This window comes from Diaporthe amygdali, assembly GCF_026229845.1.
Source record: "Diaporthe amygdali strain CAA958 chromosome Unknown NODE_2_length_3802984_cov_64_841326, whole genome shotgun sequence".
NCBI classification, from domain to species: Eukaryota; Fungi; Ascomycota; class Sordariomycetes; order Diaporthales; family Diaporthaceae; genus Diaporthe; species Diaporthe amygdali.
Window position 1 is genome coordinate 2,312,816 of NW_026517022.1, and position 20,964 is coordinate 2,333,779.

General features: G+C 52.0%; 8 protein-coding genes across 8 annotated transcripts; 7 read left to right on the forward strand and 1 right to left on the reverse strand.

The window, feature by feature from the left end:
- Window positions 1–10: 10 nt before the first annotated feature.
- Window positions 11–1,901, forward strand: J7T55_012044 (uncharacterized protein; the record flags this gene model as incomplete). Its single annotated transcript, XM_053136894.1, has 2 exons — window positions 11–119; window positions 205–1,901. 2 exons carry the CDS (start codon window positions 11–13, stop codon window positions 1,899–1,901), a joined length of 1,806 nt encoding a protein of 601 aa, XP_052999849.1.
- A 2,189-nt stretch (window positions 1,902–4,090) lies between these two features.
- On the forward strand, window positions 4,091–6,545 carry J7T55_012045 (uncharacterized protein; the record flags this gene model as incomplete). Its single annotated transcript, XM_053136895.1, has 2 exons — window positions 4,091–6,121; window positions 6,447–6,545. The coding sequence occupies 2 exons, from the start codon at window positions 4,091–4,093 to the stop codon at window positions 6,543–6,545; spliced, it is 2,130 nt and encodes a 709-aa protein (XP_052999850.1).
- Window positions 6,546–7,805: 1,260 nt separating this feature from the next.
- Window positions 7,806–8,243, forward strand: J7T55_012046 (uncharacterized protein; the record flags this gene model as incomplete). The annotated part of the gene is made up of 1 exon (XM_053136896.1): window positions 7,806–8,243. The coding sequence occupies one exon, from the start codon at window positions 7,806–7,808 to the stop codon at window positions 8,241–8,243; it is 438 nt and encodes a 145-aa protein (XP_052999851.1).
- A 763-nt stretch (window positions 8,244–9,006) lies between these two features.
- J7T55_012047 (uncharacterized protein) lies at window positions 9,007–9,270 on the forward strand (the record flags this gene model as incomplete). Its single annotated transcript, XM_053136897.1, has 1 exon — window positions 9,007–9,270. One exon carries the CDS (start codon window positions 9,007–9,009, stop codon window positions 9,268–9,270), a length of 264 nt encoding a protein of 87 aa, XP_052999852.1.
- Window positions 9,271–10,770: 1,500 nt separating this feature from the next.
- J7T55_012048 (Chloroperoxidase) lies at window positions 10,771–11,798 on the forward strand (the record flags this gene model as incomplete). Its single annotated transcript, XM_053136898.1, has 5 exons — window positions 10,771–10,885; window positions 10,947–11,139; window positions 11,192–11,239; window positions 11,302–11,573; window positions 11,632–11,798. The coding sequence occupies 5 exons, from the start codon at window positions 10,771–10,773 to the stop codon at window positions 11,796–11,798; spliced, it is 795 nt and encodes a 264-aa protein (XP_052999853.1).
- Window positions 11,799–12,231: 433 nt separating this feature from the next.
- J7T55_012049 (uncharacterized protein) lies at window positions 12,232–13,839 on the reverse strand (the record flags this gene model as incomplete). Its single annotated transcript, XM_053136899.1, has 1 exon — window positions 12,232–13,839. The coding sequence occupies one exon, from the start codon at window positions 13,837–13,839 to the stop codon at window positions 12,232–12,234; it is 1,608 nt and encodes a 535-aa protein (XP_052999854.1).
- Window positions 13,840–15,231: 1,392 nt separating this feature from the next.
- On the forward strand, window positions 15,232–16,660 carry J7T55_012050 (NAD-dependent histone deacetylase SIR2; the record flags this gene model as incomplete). The annotated part of the gene is made up of 2 exons (XM_053136900.1): window positions 15,232–15,385; window positions 15,465–16,660. 2 exons carry the CDS (start codon window positions 15,232–15,234, stop codon window positions 16,658–16,660), a joined length of 1,350 nt encoding a protein of 449 aa, XP_052999855.1.
- Window positions 16,661–19,014: 2,354 nt separating this feature from the next.
- J7T55_012051 (uncharacterized protein) lies at window positions 19,015–20,877 on the forward strand (the record flags this gene model as incomplete). The annotated part of the gene is made up of 3 exons (XM_053136901.1): window positions 19,015–19,319; window positions 19,378–19,938; window positions 19,998–20,877. The coding sequence occupies 3 exons, from the start codon at window positions 19,015–19,017 to the stop codon at window positions 20,875–20,877; spliced, it is 1,746 nt and encodes a 581-aa protein (XP_052999856.1).
- Window positions 20,878–20,964: the final 87 nt, after the last annotated feature.

A 20,964-nucleotide genomic window follows, 5' to 3' on the forward strand; every position in this document is an offset into this window, starting at 1 on the left:
CTGCGGCGAGATGTCTCGAAAACACCGGCGCGGCCAACATCAGGCCCCGGCGCAACAAGGCAATGTCAGTGATGAGATGCGAGACCTCACGACGCAGGCCATACAGGCCGACCCAAGCAGTAAGTGTCACAAACCTAGCCATCTTTGCATACCAGGATTTCAATGCGGGTTAAGGCAATACTGACCAAGCCTCGTACATTCTAGACATCACCATCGCAGGTAGTGGCCATTTCGCACAGCACTTCAACATGCAGAGAAACGCAAGCCATACGGCCCAGCCACAACGCCAACACATGCAAGTACCTGGGCCCCAGCGGTCATCGAGGAGGAACAAAAATAACCGAGCAGAACCATACTCGAGAACCCCATCGCACCCAGAATCCTCGCCGGCCCCCCGCCGCGATGGCATAGATAAGCGCAAGGGGCAGGGCAGCCAGGGAAAGCCCTCCCCACCACCACAACCCTGTCCCAACTGCGGCAAAGACCATCCTTTAAAGTACTGTCCTTACCCCAATACAGAGGATGGAAGACTACAGGCCTGTTTCATGTGTAACACGACAGACCATGCGTGGTTCCGGTGCAGGAAATACAAGTACAACCAGCACAGGGTGTTCCACAGCGTCATTGCAGATCGACAAGGTCTCTGCCCCATTGTGCACAACATGGAAGCACACCACGTCTGGCAATGCCATTTTCAGTCCGGTGATCGGAAGACTCGGGCTTTGACTCTGCAGCGGCCTGGTCCATGGACTCCACAGTTCACGGTGCGCATGTGGAAGAACGGATCTCGTAGCACCGAAATCAAAATGCAGCTGGACCAGGGCCGCAAGCTTCCCTGGCACCTTTCTACGGCCGACTTGACAAACGTTGAAGAGCGCCTCAAGCGCGTCGTTCTGGATCCAAACACCAACCCGATGTCAGAAAACGTCGTTTACCAGGGCACAATGACTAAGACTGACGACATAATCAAGTTAATGCAGCCGAAAACCCCTTCCGGCACCAAGTCCCTGTCATCAGGAGGTCGGAGGCTTCTGCATCACGCGGCAGGTACAGACCCCCGACCCTGCAATAATTGCAGTCTTGTCGGCCATTCCTGCAAGGAGTGCCTCTCACCCTGCACACAGTGTGGTGAGCGAATGAACCACGGCGACCACTTGAAGGAATGGCTTAACGGCAGATGCCGCTACCTCTGCTGGTGCTCTGAGAGACCTGGTCACCCATACTGGAAATGCACGCGGCCCTGTCGGACCTGCATACTTTTCTTGGAAGATAAGAATAAACACCAACCGGTTGGGGATTGCCCGTGGCACTGCGGAGTACACCCCAAGGACACGAGGATCATGGGCGCCGACGAACACAATGTCTGCATCGAGTCTCTAGATGGAGTGTGTCAGGAATGCAATGAACGCGGTGCCCACTGGCCTCAAGACTGTCCTCAATTCCTGCGCAGATTATGCATGGTTTCTGACTGCAAGATTGAGAGCTGCCTGGAACACTGCAACAGCTGTGGCATGGGGAGGCCCGACGGGCAGCAAACTTTCACATACCTAAAAGAACACTGCAATGCCACTGAGTCCGATCTTGAGCCACTGAGACAAATCAGCATCCACTGGCACAATCTGATACACGGCCAATGGGACCGTGTTTTTACGGATGACATATCTGGAAACAAGCCGTGGAGCATCCTGAGGTGCAAGAAGCACCCCGCCAAAGAGTTCAAGGTTGAAGATCTCAACCAGATTCGCCTCAACACCCTCAACCGGATGATCGAGAAGCTGAGGTCCGGTGCTTCAATACAAGATCAGGCCACTGTCAAGGTTCTGTCCTTCCCCGAATGCCCGGACTGCTTCCTGGAGGTCATGGGCGGCAAGGCCAACTACGTCGAGCGGACGCCGGCGTAGCGATTCAACTGGGACGTGGTGCACACAATTCTCATCACCCGCAAGGCGCGCCACAGCTCGACTGATCACTTTGTTCTACTAGTTTGCAAATCCGCGAGGCGGATTTGTTGGATCTGTAGTATGTCAATTTACGCACACCTCAATACAATTGTCTTCTGATAATCATGGCTTCACACGAATCTTCCGTGACATGAACTGATCTGAAGTCATTGAAATATGCTCGTAGATGTGTATGCCCCTTGTCCCAAAATACGTAGATACGTCTCGCCATGACACTTCTCTACACAGTCATGAAGGGCCTTTGAACAAAGAGATTGTTGATATTTTCAACGAAATATCTGAACGAAAACTAGCTTTTTATGCGGGCTATATGCAACGAGAGCACGACCTCTGCATAATTGACAGTGAACTAATGCAACCACAGCATCAAACCATGGTTATCAGCTACTGTAGGACATTGTAAAAAAGTAACTTTTGTGAATATCTGCGATTTTCGGGTGCCTCATTGTGGTATTCTGCCACTGCAGAGTGAAGCATGGCATTGCTCTGATTTGATTAGCACATTACTTTCCGGCCATGCTTTAGATTGTTTTTTCGATGAGACATGAACTCGTTCTATCTATTTAGAAATGCATGTAATTTCCATGGATATGTTTTGAAGACCCTGTCTTTCCATGTTTCTGTCCATGGTCATCAATACCTGATCTTCTTTCAGTATGCGTGTCTATGTTGCTTTATGGAAAAAGACCTTCCTCGGAGCGGACTGTTTATAAAATTGTAATTATAACATTTTGATAAAATGTATAAAGTAGTCTATTTATAAAATAATTATTTTACATGTTTATTAAATAAATAAATATGTTGTAGTATTATTTACAACAATATATGAAACAGGAGAAAGCTATCTCTTTGTATTGATGAGACTCGGTATGATAGGAATTGTTGCAGATGAAGTATTTGAATCTTCCCCTTTGCTCATTCCTCTTCCGTTCAAACCTGCCAGAAGAGAGCGTACGTGGTCATCATTACAGCCTCACTACACCTCTTGCTCATGGACAATCTTCCACATTAGCAAGGTGGCAGACAGGCTAAAGTGCTGTTTCAAACACTTCGGGACATTGTTGACAAGCGAAGAGCGTCAGAAAGATCTCAGTCATCCAGACTTAAAAGAGAAAGTAATGACTCCTAATGTATGGACAATGAGTCCCCTACATGCATTGAGGAATGCAGAACTCGAGAGCAATTTAAGGAAAAAACTAAATAATGGGGCGTAATGCCACTTTTCCTCTCTAGCTCTGAGCGTGTCCGCTCGGATAACAAAAGCTAAGTAGACATTGGCTTTTCATCGTCGTTCTCAGTTCCCTCATCTTCGAGAATTTCCTTTGACAGGTCGACCTGATCGTCTTTGATTTCTCTTGTGATGTTGTCTCCCCTTCAAGGCTCGCCAAACTTATCAGGCTCCGTGGAGTGTTGCGCCTCAGTTGGTAAAGGTCCTTGGGGTAACGCGTGGATTCTTGATACTTTGAGGTGGATAATCCTCCCGCTCTCTCAGGAATTGTGGCTACAAGGATTCGAGGATGGCGGCGTAAAGTAGACTTGAATAAATGGACCCCGTGATACAGTTCTACATGTACCTGACCATCAAGACAGAAAGATGCGCGGTGCTTGGGTGGACCGCACCAACTTGTCATGGTATTTCGTGGCGGAGTGAGGTCGATGATGTATGAAGTTGGCCAAGCGGGCCCCGTTGCACTGAACGCTAATGCAGGTACGTGGATTCACCCCACGATGCACCTTGGTGTGCGCTGAACTAAAAATGGTCGTGGAATTCCTCCTGTACTGACATGGCTGTCATCAATTTCTCAAATACAAACGGCACGAGGATTACTGATCACTCACAAAATAAGTGTAGTTCATGGGGTGAAGCAGAGTCTCAGATCCGGCGGGGCTCCATATGAGCCCAAGCTCCAGGGTACCTAGGCAAACAATCAATGTAGGGCGGCCAAGTAAACTGCAGGTACCCCTGACAGTCTGGAGCTCACAGTGCCTTTAGCGCGTTGCTCCCTGCAAAGCCCCCCCTGCCCCTTGCCCCACCCCAACGCGCCAGGGACAGATACAAACCCACCACTTCCTGGCTTTTGGAATTTTGAGCTTTCTTCTTCATTTTCTTTTCGTTTTACGAAGTCAAGATGTCACAAAGACACACAGATGACCCATTTCCGGAGCGCCCATTGCTCCGGTCATATAACACAGTCGCGGCACGCGGCAATTTATCTGGCACACTGCGGGCTGCGGCCTCAGCGAGCCACGAGGACGTACAAGTCCAACAAAGCCTTGGTGGTCACGAGCCTCCAAGTCTACACAATGAACAAGCTTCCCTGGGCTCACCAGAGCCGCCAGGCGTTCCGCAGCTCAGCACCGCGATGAACTTTGAGAACCTGCCAGCCCTTCAGGGGTTAGGCAGTTTCACCCTTGTTGATCCACATACTGGACAACTTTCCCTGAGCGTGGACCAAATGAGTCTTGCGCAGCCGCAACAGAACACACAAGTGTCTGGCGGCTATGCGCTTTCGCGGGGAGCTGCGGCCCACAGGGCTGTTCAGCAAAAGTCTACGAGACACAGTCCACAGCAGATCGACGCCTCGCCGCACCGAGCAGACGGTCTTCGCTCACAGGACTCACAGCTGTGCCAAAGCCACACTGGGGAGCCTGTAGTTCTGTGCCAACAATCTTTACCGGCCCGTATGCTGCGTCAGCAGGCGCAGGATGCCGCCGCTAATGAGGCACTCGAGGATAAGAAAATTGCCCTGAACACCGACGTGGCTGATTTGGGGACCAGAATGGCTGACCTGAAGACAGAGACGCCCAAACTCCAAGCCTATGTGCCTAACTTGAGGGGCGGATGTAGTGATATGGAGAAATTTAATTCATCTCCTGAACCCAGTGAAGCAGACATTGACGAGCCGCAGATCTGCCCTGGAAGGTTGCCAACGAGGCGATCGAGGCACCGTTCTGCGCACCGATCCAAGCTCTGTCCCAACTGCGGCGGTGATCACCCACTTAAGGCCTGCCCGTGTCCCAACACGGATGATGGACGCCTACAGGCCTGCTTCGAGTGCAACACAACAGACCACGCTTGGTTCAAGTGTTCTAATTATATTGAAAATCAGTTGAATGATTTCTATTATGTCTATACTGCCCGCCGAGGCCTCTGCCCTCTTGTTCATAACAAGGCGCTGCATAAGCTTTGGAGGGAACACTTTGATATCTTAGATTATAAGAATCAACAGTTGAACCTCCAGCGTCCAGGGCCATTGACCCCGCAATTTGTGCTTCGCATGTTGGGAGATGACCCAGAGGTGAGTCGTCAAATAAGGTACGAGCATCGTCTGCTTCCTTGGGACTTGTCCAAGAAGTACTTGATTCGCGAGGAGTTGCGTGTTAAGTATGCCGTTATGGACCCAGAAACCAACCCTATGTCGCACGAAGTTGTCTACGAGGGTACGGAGACAGACCATGACCAAAGAATTGAGGTTATTTGGGCCCAAAGGATGAATGAGCAAGATAATTACGACCCTAGCATCGATCGTTACGCCAGGCATAGCCTCGACGCAATGTCCCGCGAGAGCCAGTTAGTCGAAACTGACCCCCGTTGGCCCCCAGACTGCTCTGATGGGGAAGGACGATTTTGCATGCGGAGTGCCTGCAAGCAACCAAGCTTTACAGACCACTGCAAAAAATGTGGCATGGAGACGGTCCTGGGAATAGAGACGCTTTTCAACTTGAATCAAGATTACGGCGCCACCTTGGAAGCCTACAGCTTGCTCGCTCAGCTTAGCAAGTACTGGCATGATCAAATCCATGCGCAGTGGGTTCGCGTAGACATAAATCAATGGTATACCAAGAAGTCCAGAAGTGTCTTGAGATGCGTCAGACACCACCTGATCTTTCAAACGGTTGAGAGGCTCCAGGAGATCCGGACCAAGGCCCTCGAGCGGGTGGCGGAGCAGCTAAGGGCTGACCCTAATATCTGGGACGTGACTAGTTTCGAGGTCCTCCAGTTCCCTGAATGTCCCGAGTGCTTCGCAGAAGCAACGGTTGACCTAGGAGACTACTTTGAGCGGACTATACCTCCTCAAATGTCGTGGTCAAAGTGCAAGGCTCTACGGCGCCGCAGGCGATCAGCTAGGGCTAGGACACGAAAAGCTAGGATAAAGAGGGTGAGTCCACACACAGTCTGACGACTCCTTACCCAGATCTATGATATAGATCTGCACGACCAAGTCCCCAGAGGCGGGCTCGTGTAGACCACCGACGACGTCCAAGACGTCGTCATTGAATTAAATTTCGATCAGATCGGCGAGTTGACCTTACTATACTATGTAGCAGAATAGAAACCCCGGTCTGACCTCTTTCTGACTGGAATATGCCATGTGATAAATTGTGATATGAAGTAATCTGATGCTAGCAAAATGTTCTCGTAGACTGTCATGCCCCCTTAGCCCCGGGGAAATATGTCCAATTCGCCATGACTCCATCTCGTAGCGATACCCGAGCCAGCTTGACCCTCCCGCCACTACTGTTGTCCATGCCGATTCCAGTTGCTCGAGCGGTGTTGCCGACATCGTCGATACCTGCCAATAAAATCGTGACCTTGACAAGGTTGAAGAGCGTGAAAAGAGAATTGTGGCAGAGGCAAATGGATAAGATTTTCGTTTCAGCTTTCTCGGTGCGAATTCGTCATCATGGCTGTTCGTCTACGCTGTGGGGTCAAGCAGCTTGCGGCGCCTAAACAATGCACCCAGCTCCTAGTGCGAGTCAGTCCATCAGTTTTGTCCACATGAGCCGTTGGCTTCCAGCTCCCCTTTCGTGATCGAGTGTCAGGGCCTAGTTTGGGTACTAGGCTTCGCCGTGCCGGTGCTTCGGCAGAGCCGCAGTGTCGATGATGACAATCGGCATTCCTCGCAGAACTCTTGGGTTAACAAGGAGGAAGTGTCGGCAGTAGAACGCTTAGGTGTTACAGTAGGACAGACGTTCCAGTGCAGAACTTTTGTCAACTTGACGTTGCCAGTTTTTCCCCGGGTAAATAAATATGTCTTTAACGTCATGACAAGCACATTCTGCAGCCTGGTCTGTCAGTCGGATGGAAACAAGTTCAATACTCAGAGAAAAGGGGATACGATGGGAGTTACCACAGTCAGATTGTCAGTACTGAGAGAAAGCATGTTCGTTCTTGTCTCGATTGTATTTGCTCCAAGCCTGATACGAGCTGGCTGCTCGAGGTGACCTTCAACCAATTCTCAAGGATTGAATTGTGAAGTTCCTTGAAAGCTCCTACTTTTGATGCAGGAGCGGAAAGAAAACTCTTGTCAAAGACTGGAAGCTGGTTGTTGTCAACTGCGTGCATGGGCCCTGGTGTCGGGTCCCTGGTGCTGAGCAACGGGTGCTGGAGATCACGCAACATCCTAGATGTGGCGCAGGTACGAATGTGTCTGAGGACATAGGTACGGGAGATAAGTCGTGATAAATCTAGGAACGATGGCGTGCTCTAATATGATGCATTTCATGCAACTGTCCTTTAGAAGACTATCATACCGGTCAGGCCATCATCAGTCAGGAGATTGTCCCACGCATCTCAACGCTGGAAGTTTCAGGCGGCACGGGCCGCAAATACTACTGCAGATCGATCTGCCAAATTGTGGAGACTAGCATGCTAGCGAAGGTTACCAGGGACCAGGTTGCAAGGGCCCACCTACACTCGCAGCAGTAGTACTGTATGTCAAATTCCTCCCAAGTCTCGCCGTCGCCGTCATATTTACTGTCCTAACTCCCATATGGCAATTTCTCAGTCCAAGACGCAGATGCTTCGACCCAAACCACCCGCTCGAACGACGACCAGCTGCGATGGACCGCACGCAGCGTGAACGGCCGTCTCGTGCGGCGTATGCATCCTTACCAGTCATCAGCCAAGCGCGAGAAAACACGGACTCCGAGTCACGAATACCTGAGGACATCTTTGAACTACTTCAAAACGACTCGCCAAAAGACTTCTTAGATAGCTTGCATGGACATCTGCCAGACGGATTGTCCCAGCCCCATCGAGAGGCGTATGGCGCAGGAAAAAGAGGACGTAGCCGGCCGGACTCGTCAGAGAAGCCAGAGAGACTGCGGACATCGAAGAGATACGAAAGCGGCATCTCGTTGTTCAAATATCACAAGAGAGAAGCTACCGAGAAACAAGCAACTCTGAATTCGCAGTACCGCGGGAGGGAACAATGGCACGACAATTTCAAGATGGGAGACACACAGCGAGGGTATACCATCTCCAATTCGACCAGTTGAGATAGCTGATCTTCGACCCAGCGAGTATAGCTATTCCCTGACGCTCAGGACACCCCACCAGATTCCGAAACCCTGCCATCGCAGTAAAAGATATCCTACGCGACCAACCATTTTCAGACTACTGTGAGAAATCGAGAAGGTGATTGGCAGACGGTATCGACTGGATCGAAGTGGACGAGAGGGTTCTGGCGCAGCCAACGGGTAACAAGGGCGGGTGGTCCCACTGGCAGATTATATGGCATAGAGTTCGGGGCCTCGTTGGTTGATCACTTCAGAATCAGGCTGATCAGGTTTGACCATATCCCAACATCGATAAGCAATACAGGACACTTCGGAAGGCGCGGCGAAGGACATTCGCCACAAAATGACGTTGCTATAGACCAACAAATCGCGGGAGCCAACCTGTCATCCTGCGTGGGAAGGCAACACTATGTCTTGCGCTCCGTGCTCATGGGGACAGTTCGTTGTCGCGTCAGGGGCCATAAAGACCCACTGGAGTCGATTCAGCTGTTGCATGAAGTTATAAACAACATGATCCATCCCATATAGAAGATGGCTAGACTGACCTATAATCAGACCGTGCGAGATAACATCCGCTCACTCCCTGTCATCGATCGGCTCTGCCGGAAGCTGAAAGCCCTGGTCACGCCCTGTTCCAGTTTCTACTAGCCTCTGCTTGATCCTGCCATCAAAACAAGGCTCTGGCCCGCCGTGAGCTGTATTACGGAGGGTAGGGAATTATCAAGCCCTCAGAAGGGATCAAATGGTTCAGTGTCAGGACGATGACATATTCGTTTTAGACAAGGTCCACGGTCAACAAGTGAGTATGGAATCAGCTTGCAGAGATTCTCATTGCTGGTACTGGCTCATACAAACGAACGGTATCGGCGAGACTCAATGCTTCGCCACGGCGACGCGTTTCGACGGGATCGAAGCGGACCAGAATCACTGCCCCATCCAGAGACGACTGGATGTCACCCGAGCATTGATCGTGCCGATGTATAGCATTCACCTCCTGGTGGCCTAGTAACCCACGAATACGGTCGAAACCACCACGAATATCCCGGCAAGATCTGGGTAGCTCGATATTTCGGATGCGGACTTCTTTGGCTGTCCGTAGCGAGCGCCGTTCGTCCTTCAACGATGAGGGAAGGGTCATTTAAACGACGTGAACAGAGTCCACTCCGGCTGTCCCAGATAGGTGACCCCTGTATCAAGAGGATGAATGTCCAGGTCAGAGATCTGCCAGTCCAGACGAGTCAGACGATCTTATCGCCAAGCTAAGCCACGGATCCGGCAAGCCGCGATGATGAACTTGTTGGCCAAAGTCGAGGATCAGCTCGTGAAATAATAGAACGACATAACTGTGTAGAATGCTGACATGCCGTCATTGAAGCATTGATGCCCATGGGTTGCTTACAGACTAATGGTGTTCGTGAGACTCCCGTTAACCACAAGGGCATCCATCAACCAAGGAAGCGATCTCGTCAGGCGTTCGTGGAAGAAGTGACGACAATGCTGGATACTAGCAATAAATATGCATATTCCCAAGATCCACAATGCAGCTGGAATGGTTGCAAGCTAGGACGAAAATTCCCCGAACATGGGCAGGGGCAAACTCGCACAAAACAGTTCTCAACAAACGAGACGGCACTAGGTGGGTATGTTATGGCATCATGTTGACTGACTAGTTGAGGGGAGAGAGATATAACACTGTTCCTTAAGATGCGTTCGTTGTGACTGGAGGCTTGCATGCGAGATAATACGAGAGAGAGTCCGAGAGCGACTATCCTGGTTATTCTCCAAGCCATTATGCGTTCGCACGGACGGCTCGCTGCCGTTGACCGTATAATCAGGGCTTCCATTCGTCAGACGGGTCGAGCCGCAGCTACACTGCCGAATACGGAGTGGAAACACAGATGTGGATACGGCAAGGGGCACCTTAGTGCACTCGATGCCGAACACGCGGAAAGGCCCAGTGGACCTTGCATTGGTCCCGGTTCCACACGTTTACTATTGATTAGCAACGGCTGCAGACGATCACTGCGGACGGACGGTGGGCACCTCCAGAATAGTCCCTTTGCAACGCGTCAGCGAAAATCACACTCGTTCTCATTGGCTCTGAGCCTTGCGCGCAGCCTGCCTTGCAGCCTGCCATCCCAACCTGGGCAGGTCACGATCTGCATCGTCGACGGGGATGGGCTGCGGAGAACAAGGCCCTATCTTCTATCTGGAGCGCGCCGTCCATAATGATTGGGGCGAGGTATCACTAAAGGCCGAGAAAATGCTGCCCCTATTATGGGAACAGCACAGAATCTGTGCGACCCGTCACTTTCTGGATGGCGCTCTAGCTTGATTGCTCCAGGAACAGGAACACAGCCCCTGAGGGCCGTTGAGAATCCCGCAGGTTGGATATAAGAAGGGCGCCTGCTCCGGCTGTGGAAAGATGAAGATCTTGTTCTCTGTAAAACATTGGGCCTTCTTCTTCTGACTAGCATAATCAAGAGCAAAATCTATTGTAAACACCATGAAGCTTTCAATTTTCTCGGTTGCCCAACTCTGCCTTTTGGCTTCAGCCTTGCCTCAAAACGGGGCTGGCGATCTCCCAGAAGGAGAATGGAGAGCAGGCGGGGCCGATGACTGTGAGTACAGGGGGAGAAAAATGCCTTCTCCTACGATGATACACTGACACCACATACCTAGTTCGTGGTCCCTGCCCGATGATGAATACTCTGGCGAACCACGGCTTTCTACCCCGTGACGGCAGAAACATCACCCGCGAAAATGCGATCCATGCCTTGGGTACCGGTCTCAGCTTCAACGCTGAGCTGGCTGGTATAATGTGGGACCAAGCCGTTATCGCCAACCCTGAGCCCAACGCGACATTCTTCACGCTGTAAGCCACGTCGACTACCTCAAGATATTGCACAACTCCTAACCTTGCACAGTGATAATCTTAACCGACACAATGTTTTGGAACACGACGCTAGCTTGAGGTATGCACATCAACAATCTTGGACCTGCATATAAGACTCGCAACTAACACTCCAACCAACAGCCGCTCAGACGCCTTCTTCGGCAACAACCACGTCTTCAACCAATCCATCTTCGACACCTCCACCGCCTACTGGACCACCGACATCCTCACGCCCAAGCAGATCGCCAACAGCAAGCTGGCGCGGCAGGTCACCTCGAGGGCCTACAACCCCGACTACACATTCACGACTACGACTGAGGAGTTCAGCCTCGGCGAGGTCGCTGCCCCCTTCATCGTCTTTGGGACTCTGCAGGATCCCACCGTCGAGAAGAACCTCGTCACTTACTTCTTCGGTACGCCTCGTCCCCTTTTATACCAAGAAAAGATGGTTGCTAACAAATGTGAAAACAGAGAACGAGCGTCTCCCGACCGAGCTGGGATGGACCAAGAAGGATGTCGAAGTCACCCTTACTGATATCACGGGTGTTGCGAATGTCCTCAGGAATGCTACCAATCTCTTCACCGGCGCCGCAACCCCGCACAAGGTCCGCCGCCGTGATCTTCACGCCGGCTTCTAAGTCGTTGACCGGATTTGCGAGAAAATGTGACCGGAGCTCAATGTTTTTCTTTTCTTCTTTGAGGAGGCTTCAGGCGATGTCTCATAACATCACGAAGCTTCATTGACTGGATTACCAAGTATATAAGCTTATGGCTAGGAGGTTGTTTTTGACTTCCGTCCAGAGAAAATCGATTATGTTACAACACTATTCTCACTACAATATTCTATTGTCCAGTGCGACTATGTCAATCCCGCAATATCTTCTTGTTTGAACTAACTATGTGGTCTAAACTAAGTTTTGCTTAGCTACTACGATTTTAAAGTTCAAGCCTTGTCATCAATATACGTTCATGGTGTACTACAATCCAACCTTACCCTGACCCTTCGAAACTCAATTTCACCGAGTCAATTTGACCTCTCAGCCCTACCTGACGCCTCCTCCCAGAATTCAATCATGCATTGAACCACATCCTCGCGATCCTCAAAGCACGCCCATATTCGACGTCGAGGTAGTAGATCCTCGGACTAACACCGACATGCACAGCCCTGCAGCCCAAATCATATGCAAGCGTGGCCGGGCCCCCAAGAGCGTCGAAGTCGAAGCTGAGGTTTGGGGATGTGAAGATAGGGATGGCGTAGCATATTCCAAAGTACCCAAATAGCAGAGCTGAACCGAGTCGAATCATGGACGACATCCTATCTACACCACTCTCCCCGAACCACTCCCGCAGCTTCTGAGGGGTCCAGTACGACTTCCCCAAGAGATGTTTCGATGCGAGCCAGATGAGGGACAAGGGGTAGGTGGCAAGGGCCATAATTGCAGGTATCCTATAGAACTTGAGAGCCGTCTCGTCGTCGTTACTGAGCATGTCCGGGTTGCTGAACAGCCATGTCTTAGAGCAAAACTCCTCCGCCGAGCACGACGAGACGCCCGGGGCGGTGTCTATCGCGGACGGGAGACAGTCGTACCGCTGAAAGACTTCTCGATCCTGCAATCGGAAAGCATGGATGGTAGCGCACCACTGGGCAAACAGCACAAAATGGAGGACATACTTTATGGTCTTCCGGACGTTGGACTCGGGGTGAGAGCAGCGCCAGGGATGGAAGTCCAACGAGGCGACCAGGTTCCACGTCACGATCCATTCGTCCAGCGATACGGGCTCGGCGCCGTCTGGGTCGCTCGCCAGAGTACCCAGGCCCCACCACCACCAGCCGATAAAGGCGATGGGAAGGATCAACTCGAGCCAGCTCATGGTGCCTGTCCCCTTGCACTTTTCGGGGCGGACCAGTATCTTCCGTATGTCCCATAGAACATAAATTGCAGTCATGGTGAGGTAGGACCAGGCCTTCATCGCCGTGAACCCATAAGCACTGTCCCTCGGGGTCGATGGGATGACCTTGAATCCTTCGAGGCAGCTTGCCAGCTCACACCATGTGTATTTGGTCGCAACTTGTGGTCCATCTTCCGGGTCGGACCACACTTGGTAGTCGGTCCTGGACATGAAGTAGTTGTCTTGCTTCACCATGCGGTGGTCCTCAACCCACGGCCATGTGAGGGAGTCTTTGGTGAGGTCGACCTCAATGAGGGCACAGTCAACCTTGGCCGTAGTGTTGGCCGAGCAGCTTTCAAACAAACTGTTCTTGTAAAGTGAGAATTCTGGCGTGGTGTCATCCGTTTGGGACGCTGTCTTTGTCACGGCACTGATCTGGTAGGTGAGGATGCAGGCTTGGAAGGCGACCGCCGTGAGCAGGCCGAGGTAGATAAAGCACAGCAGAATGATGCGTTTAGTGCTTGACATGTTCGAGGAGCCGAGTTCTGTACAGCATTCTGCAGTCTGTTGCTGAGAGTTCGAGTCCAGCTGATATTGTGGCTGCTCATAGTATCCTCTCCTGTCGTGGACGCGACTTTGCACATGGGTTCCTCTGATGTGCTTGTTGCGATGGGCTCTGTGGTCATTCCTGATGTTCTCGTAGCGGTCTCTTCCATGGTTATGTCCCGTGTTGGCTCTATGATGTTGGTCACGGTGCCTTCTCGTGTTTTCGTATCGATCCCGATGCATTTTACTTGGTTTCAAGGAGAATATCCACAGAGAGAATAATCAGACTTTCACGACAATAAAGGAGAATGGCTTCGAGTAGCTGCCTGCATAGAATCAGTATAATGAACCTTGTTGGACATCAAAGACATGATGAAGTGACTTAGGAAAAATCAATGCATTTATCATTCCGACTCGAAGCAAGGCTGCCATCACCGAAATCGTCGTCTTCGCTTCCCAGAGCAGAGCCTCAAGGCATAGCCACCTGAGCGAAGTGTCATATCTGCCTTGACATCCTTAATGCCACTTCTGTTTGAATCTGGGTAGATTGGTATCCAATACGAAGCGTTGGAAGACATGACTGCGTAGTAAGCGAGCTGAAGGACATGGTCAATTATAGCTGGTGGGTGGCGGCCACAGATTACAATTGGGTCAAAAGTTGCTGCATGGATGGAAGTGTGTGTCACCAAGGAGGTAGACATGCAGTTCAGCCTCCTTTGACAGCTGCTGGCAGAGTGGTGGCAAGAATCCCTCAGGGCTGGCCGGCATCGAATGACAGAGGATTGTTGATGTGAGAGTAACCGAATGGTGGAATGGCAATGGCCGACGATCGTTCGGTTCCGCGACGGGCCCGAGCCGGGCAGCAGCAAAGTAAAGAAAGAGACATGTCACAAAATAGGAGAAACAAGCTGCATCAAATGACAAATTCAACAAAGGACGGGCTTGGAGACCCTGTTAAAAATAACATGTGTGATGCTTTGCGGTGAGGACACTGAACAGCGGTGAGTTTGCTGCAAGACCGTATGAGATACTACGACGACAAGTCACCTCTGCAAGTGTGTTTTGTGATCAACAGACAAAGAGAACTGTCAAAATGTGAAGCATGAAGACATGATAAATGATAGTGTCGTGAGGAAAGGAATTAGGCTTAACCAGGGATGTGGTGACACTGCTGCCACTGGCGTGAACGTTTAGCTCCCGTACCCCCTGAGATCGTTGCGGCTCTGGCCTTAGACATTAAGCATCAAGCCCTGAACCCTGCAACCATCACTGGGGAACTTGCTGATAAGATAAGCCCTACCAAAACCCCGCTGCCCCGCCAGTCACCCGAGGTTGGTTTCTGCCTGCCTCAGCGCAAGTTGACGTCAAAAGAAAGCCTGAGGGTGAAACCAAACTTCAACCACCAACCTTACAAACTTCCACTACAGCCCTCCAACACCTTTGCCACCTTCATAATTTTCACCACACTCACCCTTCTCTGCCCAGCAAACTTCGAATTGCTGAGCACATCACGCACCCAACTCGCCACCTCCTACCCCCGGCCTTCACCTCAATACCGTCAAGATAGGTCGTCGGCGCCGCGATCGTCACCAACAGAAAGGACCCCGCTCCTGGCAGAAGCCTTCGCGAAGGAAGATGGGCCAAGAGCAGTCCGGCCTCATTGAGGATGATGTTCCTCCAACCACCTTGTCCGAGCGCTCGCTCTCTGCCGTCGCCCAGATGATCAAAGATGGCCACGCGCAGAAGATCGTGGTCATGACCGGTGCTGGCATCTCAACTGCCGCTGGAAGTAAGTGGGGGTTTCGCCCTCGTCGCACAGCCAACCTGGCCATTGTTGTGCGACTCTGTGCTGATCTCGTGATGTATAGTTCCTGACTTTCGCTCCCCTAACACTGGCCTGTACGCGAACCTCGCTCGCCTCAACCTCCCCTACGCCGAAGCCGTCTTCGACATCTCCTACTTTCGCAAGAACCCCGACCCCTTCTACGTCCTTGCGAAAGAGTTATATCCTGGAAACTACTCCCCGACCATCTCGCATGCATTCATCGCTCTTCTCGCCAAGAAGAACCTCCTCCGAATGCTCTTTACCCAGAACATTGACTGTCTGGAGCGACAGGCTGGGGTTCCCGGAGAGCTGATTGTGGAGGCCCACGGCAGCTTCGCCACCCAGAGGTGCATTGAGTGCAAGACCACATTTCCAGACGACAAGATGAAGGACTACGTGTTCCAAGGCCAGGTGCCTCGCTGTGTGGACAAGAAGTGCGATGGCCTGGTGAAGCCCGACATTGTCTTCTTTGGAGAACAGCTTCCGGAGCAGTTCCACAAGAATAGGCACGTCCCGTCATACGGCGACTTGGTCCTGGTCATGGGAACGAGCCTCACCGTGCAGCCATTTGCCAGCCTGCCGGAAATGGCAAAGGATGAGACGCCTCGTGTCCTTTTCAACTTGGAGCGTGTCGGTTCTATGGGAACCCGGCCGGACGACGTCTTGGTCCTCGGCGACTGTGACTCGGGTGTCCGAAAACTTGCCAATGAGCTCGGCTGGGGAGGTGAGCTGGAGGCGGTGTGGCGGGAGATCGTCGGTGACAAGGAGGCAGAGAGGCAGCTAAGGAGTGCAGAGGAGCGGGAGGCTGCGCTGCAGGCTGATGTCGAGGACTTGGCCGACAAGGTCGGAGCGGGTCTGAAGCTCGACGATGCATCTGGTAGCCGCGATGGTGCTGACACCACATCAGATGAGGAGGACGGCGACGACGGCGAGCGGCGCGTATTGATGAACCCAACTCGCTCCGAACCTGAGCCTCAGTCCACTTCAGATGCGGCTCAACAGGCGCCTTCTGACCAACAGGAGCATAAAGCGGCCCTTAGCAAGGATGTTTTGAACAGCGAACAGTCATCTTCCGAGGTCAAGGACGATACTTCGGCGACCTCAGTGGTGGCAGCAGAGGCATCAGGCGACTCGGCTCCGGCTCACGTCGAAACACCCAAGAAGGATACGGGAGGGGACCAGACCCAACCCAAGACAGATAAACCAGCTCTAGACAGCCCGGGTAAATCGGCGTTGTAAAGGACCCGGCATGACTGGAGCATTGTTTTGGCAGCAGCATTTTCGTTTTTCACACAACGCATGAAGACACGCCCGAGCCACTGTCTACTTCTGGGCCCCGACCCAGACATCTATGATACCATCCGGCATTTCGTTAGAGTACGGGGATGTCCCTGAGTAAAACAAACAAGACGGTCCTCAGAGGAGTTTGGTTGGATTTTGTACATTCTGGCTAGTGGGTAGGGCAGGGTACTCACAGCAGCATCGCGGTTGATATTACAAGCATGCTTCGAAGAATTCCTTGGTCTTGAAGCTGCATCAAGAATAGCTTCGAAATTGATTTCATTTTTTTTAGCCCTCGTGTGTTTCATTGCTTCTTTATCCATGACAAAGGTAGGAACAGATGCCCAGCACTCATAAGCTTTTTTCAACCAAGGAACTTGTACCGTCAATCACTCCCGCTCGAGGGTCTCATGCTGGGCCTGACATGTTCGATGACGAGCCCGCCATCTCAAGATTTTCTCAACCCATGGGTTTTGCACCTGGCTTCGGCCGATGTGAGAATTCCATACCGACCTCAGTCATCCTTATCATCGCCCCAGCATGATACGAGAGCTCCCTGCCGTGGTTATCTAGCCTTCCGCTGATCACCACGCTCCTCTTTTCGCGGGCCTGGGCCCACACCCGCAGAATGTCTGAGACGGACCACAAATACTGTATTTAATTGCAGAACCTGGTACTACATGGTGCTCCACGCTGGGTCGACTCTTGCCTTTTCTGGGAATCAAGTATTGAGACCTTGGCTATCGGAGTTGGAAGTGCAGGAGATTCGGAGGAGGGACCCTGAGAGGAAGCAGATGAGATCCGTATACGGAGACGAGAGTAAGGTCTCACCAGGTTCAGTTGACCAGTGACACGATATAATTTGCTGAGTCATAAATTCTATCTAGATGTGACTGCCCTCTCCTAGAGCTAGCTCTGTGTTTGCTACCGCGTGTGCTGGTGCTATACTATCATAAGTGGCTTGTATTCAGAGAGTAGAATTTAAGCATCTAAAGTATACATAGGTATAGACTTTTCGAGGTGGAGATACGCTGCACTCATATAGATCAGGGTATCTTGGTTGGGTGCGAGCTTGTAATAAAGAGGAAGCATTGAAAAAAAAAAAGGGAAAAGAACGAGATGAGGAAAAAGGGAAGGAAAAAAAATCAGGTTTTGTAGGCCAGCCTGGAGTTGAACCAGGTCCTCCCGGGGTGCTTGGATTTTAGGTAGAGAGAGAAGGTTTAAGGTCTCACTGCGACTTTAGCACAGGAGTGCGGAAAACCCGGGTGTACACGACTATACTACCGGCCCAACTGTATATACATAAATTTACTTATAAACCCAGGTCAAAGTGTGAATCAGGTTTTGGGCGCCACTGGATGCCTTAGGGTGGTCATGTGGTGGCCGACTAGGTTCGCGGAACCTTACATGTAAGGTGTCTAGAGGCGGCGACGGGGTCAGGAAGTTGTGCGAAAGTACAGCCAACTAACTACTGCTAGCCTCGTTAGCTTCGCCTGACCTGAGTGAAAATTATCTGTACCGTGTTATTAGTCTGTCTATATATGAAATACAGTATTACCATGAATGTGGCCAGTCTTGACTGTGTTTGGATTCTTTTTCTGAGATGCAGTTTAATTCTCGTCATGGGCGACAATATTAGCATCAAAGTATCGAGACAAATATCCGGCTGGGAGATATGAGAGATATGATGATGTGGAAGCCCCGGACTCGTGCTGGCCGTGCAGGTATGTTGTTGCGCAGGAGGGATATGGAAAGGCAAGGGAGGAGACAAACGAAGCAATATGAATCATCGGAAGCCACATGGGCTCTGACAGAGAGTGAGATGTTGAGTGGTGAACGGGAGGCCATCACCGCGTCTGCTTGTATCTTCCTGTTCTGATGACACTGGTCGGTACGTACTTGAGGCTCATCGACTTGATGATCCGCAGGCCTTCTAGAGCGGTGGATTCGAGTACGGAAATACGCGGAAATGTTGGCGGTGGAAAACGGCACTTACAGATGCAGATGCCGGGGATCATCAACTGAGTCCCCTCATTGCTTACGCTTCGGTGGCTTCGGTGGCTTTCTAGATCCACTAAACTTTTACTGCCAATGCCAACCAACGGATATGTCATGGTAAACTTCAGTCGTATTACGACCAGATCTGACCATGCAGCGGACATGGTCCAAGACCCACAGCAGGTGAAGACACCGTCTTTGGCTGCTTCGTGGAGATCGAGTGCTCCAGTCCATTGCACAGACCGATTCTGAACTTCAACCTCGTCAATTCTTGGTTTGCCAATTCCCGACCAAACAAATTTGGAGCATTCGGCATGCAGCCAATTTCTATTGCCTCGGCGCTGCTATTAGGCCATGCTGCTGCAACATTCTCAGCCTACGAACAGAAGCCTATAAAATCGGTGCATCTGCGCGAACCAGATGGCACAGCGGACGCCAGCTGCAGGTGCTTTCCTGGCGACGCGTGCTGGCCGTCTGACGCCGAGTGGTCGTCCCTGAACGCGACAGTCGGGGGACGACTCATTGCCACAGTCCCCCTTGGATCCCCTTGTCATGACCCTCAGTACGACGAAGAGCAGTGTGCGTACCTCAGGGACCAATGGCTGTACGCCGGCATCCAGTAAGCCGACTGAGAAGCTCCCCTTTCCCCATATCACAAGTCTAAAGAATGTCTGCAGCCTCAACTCCAGCTCGAGCGTGATGGCCCCGTTCTTCGCCAATCAGAGCTGCGACCCCTGGACTCCGCGTGAGCGGCCGTGTGAGCTGGGCGTGTATGTGCGCTATGCCGTCAATGCCACCGATGCCGACCACATTGCCGCCGCAGTCAACTTCGCCAGGAAACAAAATGTCCGCCTAGTCATCCGGAACACTGGGCACGACTACCTGGGCCGCTCCACCGGCGCCGGGGCCCTGGCGGTCTGGACTCACCACCTTAAGGATATCACGCCGGTCGAATGGGACGATGCGAGCTTCACTGGCACGGCTCTCAAGCTGGGGGCAGGTGTTCAGGGGTACGAGATGCTGCAGGCTGCTACTGCCCTCGGCCGTGTCGCTGTTGGGGGAGAATGTCCTACTGTCGGTGTGGCTGGGGGCTACACACAAGGCGGCGGGCACTCTGCTTTGAGCACAAACTTTGGACTCGCTGCCGACCAGACCCTGTCATTTGAGGTTGTGACTGCCAGTGGCAAGCTTGTCACTGCTTCCAAGACTGAAAATGCTGAGCTCTACTGGGCTCTGAGGTATGTCCGCTAAACCTTTCGGCGCATGGCTGGAGAGAAGAACACTGACACCTGCATAGCGGAGGTGGCGCCGGAAACTACGGCGTCGTCGTCTCTATGACAGTAAAGACCTACCCAGAAGCAATCGTCAGCGGCCTCAAGCTGTCCATCGAGAAGGCCGACAACAACAACTCAACTGACCAGATCTTCCGCGCCGTGGACGCATTCCATGCCGCCCTCCCGGACCTAGTCGACTTCGGCACAATGGTGATCTACTACTTCACGACCGACTACCTCAGCATCTCCGCCCTGACAGCCTACAATAAGACTCAGGCTCAGCTCGAGCAGGCCATGGAGCCGTTCCTCTCAACGCTGGGATCACTAGGCCTGCGACACAGCGTCAACTACACCGAGAGCCCGACCTACTACGACTACTACAGCGCCTACTGGGGCCCCTTGCCAGACGGCTGGATCCAAGTCGGCACAGCCAACTTCGGTGGCCGGCTGATCTCGCGGCCCCAGCTGGCCAACTTCTCGGCTGCGGCTCGCGCTATCGTCGAAGAGGGCGGCATCTTCATCGGCGTGGGCACTAACGTAGGGCCCTTCGGCGGTGAGAACGAGAACGCGGTGCTCCCCGCGTGGCGCGATGCAATCGTCTCTGCATCTCTCGAGGTGCCATTCAGCTTCGAGGCTCCGTGGGACGACGTATTTGGCGAGCTGGACCTCATCACTGACGTCTTGCAGCCTATTATCGAAGCAGCGACGCCCGGAATGGGATCGTACATCAACGAAGGGGACTTCAGGCAGCCCAACTGGCAGAAGGTGTTTTATGGGGCTAATTATGACAGGCTATCGTCTGTGAAGAGAAAATGGGACCCCGAAGGGCTGTTCTACTGTGGTGTTGCAGTTGGCAGTGAAAATTGGGTGGTCACTGGAAATGGACGGCTGTGCAGGGCTTGATGACCCTTGAATATGTGATTACATGCTTCCTTCAGCGTACAAATTCTTGTATTTTGTTCCATCTTCTGGATCATTTAGCAAGTGTTA